General features: G+C 39.7%; 1 protein-coding gene across 1 annotated transcript in view; it reads left to right on the forward strand.

Annotated features, from left to right (window-relative positions):
* LOC106881243 (mitogen-activated protein kinase kinase kinase 1) overlaps positions 1-2,648 on the forward strand; it is a 152,012-nt gene that overhangs the window by 106,340 nt on the left and 43,024 nt on the right. Inside the window, exon 7 of the mRNA XM_052969870.1 lies at positions 137-255. Coding sequence (XP_052825830.1) covers positions 137-255 — 119 coding nt within the window. The remainder of the gene's footprint in view (positions 1-136; positions 256-2,648) is intronic.

Below are 2,648 nucleotides of genomic sequence, written 5' to 3' on the forward strand. Positions count from 1 at the left end.
CTCTATCTACCTGACTTTTTACTAACATTTCCAAGATTAATGATGAAGATGCATATAACTAATAACTGTGCAAGATAACACTATTTTCTGTATGTTCTCTCTTTCTCTCTTTTACTGTCTCCCTTTCAACTAACAGCTCCAAAGATGATGAAGACACCTGTCCTATCTGTCTGTTGGAGATGCTGGAAGGTGAAAGTTTAGTTCGATGTATGAATGGCTGCCACAACCGTCTGCACCATCATTGTATCACTGTCTGTAAGTATATAACACATTATATTTAAATAGCAATGTGTGTATCATACTTAAAGCAGATACATTGGGGAAAGCCTAATTTAGTGTAATTTTTGCCTTGAGATAATGTCTCTTATAGATGTATAGTATCAAAGAAGCACAGAAATATATCAAGAACTGTTATAAAGAAGTACCATTCATTATACATGGAAGGAACCTGTGGAAGACGGAGACCCAGGAAGATGTGAGAGAAGATAGAAAAGATTGACCTCAAGGCGTTGAGCCTCTTAGAGGAAATGATGAGGCACTAAGAGGACTGGCAATATATTGTCGCCGTCATCGTCATCATCATCATCACCACCATCATCACCACCATCATCATTATCCTTTGACATCTGTTTTCTATGCTGCCATGGGTTGGTTGATTTGACCAAAGCTGGCGAGCGTCGCCAGGTTCCAGACTGATTTGGCTGAGTTTCTACAACTGGATGCCCTTCCTAACATCAACCACTTTGCTGTGCTTGAGAAACTCTGTCCATCTCAGCAGAATTGAGGTTCTGCTTAGCCTTCCCCCACAACTCTTCTTCTGACACCCACTCTTTCATCGGTCTGCTATTTTACCCAATTTCTATCACTAACCCTTACACTGAATTGATATCCTCTGCATCCAACTCATTCCCTTTTCTTAATCATCTGTCACACTATTTTCATTCAGTGCACTTATCTACATTTCCACCTTTTCTGCTCTTCTATCCTATTCTGTTTCATATTCATGTTGTACCTGGACCTTCCATTTCTTTCTTTCTCTCTCTCACTTTCCAGGTGAGCAAACCATGGCAAAACATGTATTCACCTCTTTAACAAGACACTTACTCCTCCCCTTCTATCATAATTTCTTATTTCCCCAGCCTGTACCCTGCTCAGTTGAGGGGGCCTTATATTGTGAGTAGTTGGTGACTTCAGTGGTGCTGGTGCCACATAAAAAGCACCCAGCTCACTCTGTTAAGTGGTTGGCATTAGGAAGAGCATCCTGCTGTAGAAACCATGCCAAAGCAGATATAGAACCTGTTGGAGCGCTCCGGTTCATCTCTTCTTGTCAGACCATCCAAACCATGCCAGCATGGAAAAAAGGACATTAAATGATGATGAGATAAAGATTGTGTCCAGTAAAGGGTAAAAACCCCCTTCGTTCATGAATGACCATGAGATTGCACCTAGAAAGTTCCCCTCCAAGGCACAAGTCAGGGCAAGGTTGTTTATGGAGGACCAGCAGTCGCCCATGCATACCAGCCTCTTCTCTCCACACCACTGATGTTATCTAAGAGAAAGACAAAGGCCGGTACAGCTTGGCACTAGTGACGTCATGACTCATTTCTACAGCTGAGTGAACTGGAGCAAAGTGAAATAAAGTGTCTTGCTTAAGAATACAGCATACAGCTGAGTCGAGCAATCAAACTTGCTACCTCATGATTGTGAGTCTAGTGCTTTAACCACAGTGGCATTAAGCAATACAAGAATACCTTATTCTGAATAACCATACTTCCCTCTCAGTAGAGGGAGCTTTTTCCTTTTTCCTTATTCTGTCTTGTAAGCTACGGTAGCCTTATTTATGCTAATAGTGCAAAAAAAAATTTAAAAAATAAATAAATAAATAAATAAATAAATAGCACCCAGTTCAGTCAATCAGTCAAGTGGTCGGTCTTGGGAAGGACATCCAGCCATAGAAACCACGTCAAAGGTGACATTGGAGTTCGATACAACCTTGCAGCTTGTGGAATCTAGTCAAACCATCCAACCCATGCCAGCATGGAAAGTGAAAGTTAAATGATGATGATGATGATGATGATCCGAGCAATGTGTTGCTGAGGTCAGAGTTAAAGCATGTAATAATCATATAATTATTAGGACACCAAAAGAATGTATACATACGCATACATCTTTAAGACCATAGGTATTCAACATTGTATCTGCATTAAGTATAATATGCAAGTTGCTATTTTAAACTAATACTGCATCTGTCGTACATAACAAATATTTTATTATATTATTTATCAAACACTATTGATATCTATGTCCTGTCCCATCTTTGGAGATTAACTTACTCTTTCAGATTATGTTTGGATTAAACACTTTGTATTAACTCTTTAGCCACTTATAATTAACCAGTTAGAAAATTAAGCATTTCTGATAAAACCATGACATATAAGATTGTGACATGGTCCTCCTTCTGTTGAAGTTTTTCAAATCATCTAACCCATGCTAGCATCGAAAACGAATGTAAAATGTTGATAATGAAGACAGTGGCAACGGAAGCAGTTGTGGCAGTTGCGGCAACAGCAGTGATGAAATTGATAAACACGTTGATGATGATGGTGGTGGTGGTGGTTGTTGTTGGTGGTGGTGGTGGTGGTTGTTGT

The sequence above is a fragment of the Octopus bimaculoides genome, chromosome 8, assembly GCF_001194135.2.
Source record: "Octopus bimaculoides isolate UCB-OBI-ISO-001 chromosome 8, ASM119413v2, whole genome shotgun sequence".
Classification (NCBI taxonomy): domain Eukaryota; kingdom Metazoa; phylum Mollusca; class Cephalopoda; order Octopoda; family Octopodidae; genus Octopus; species Octopus bimaculoides.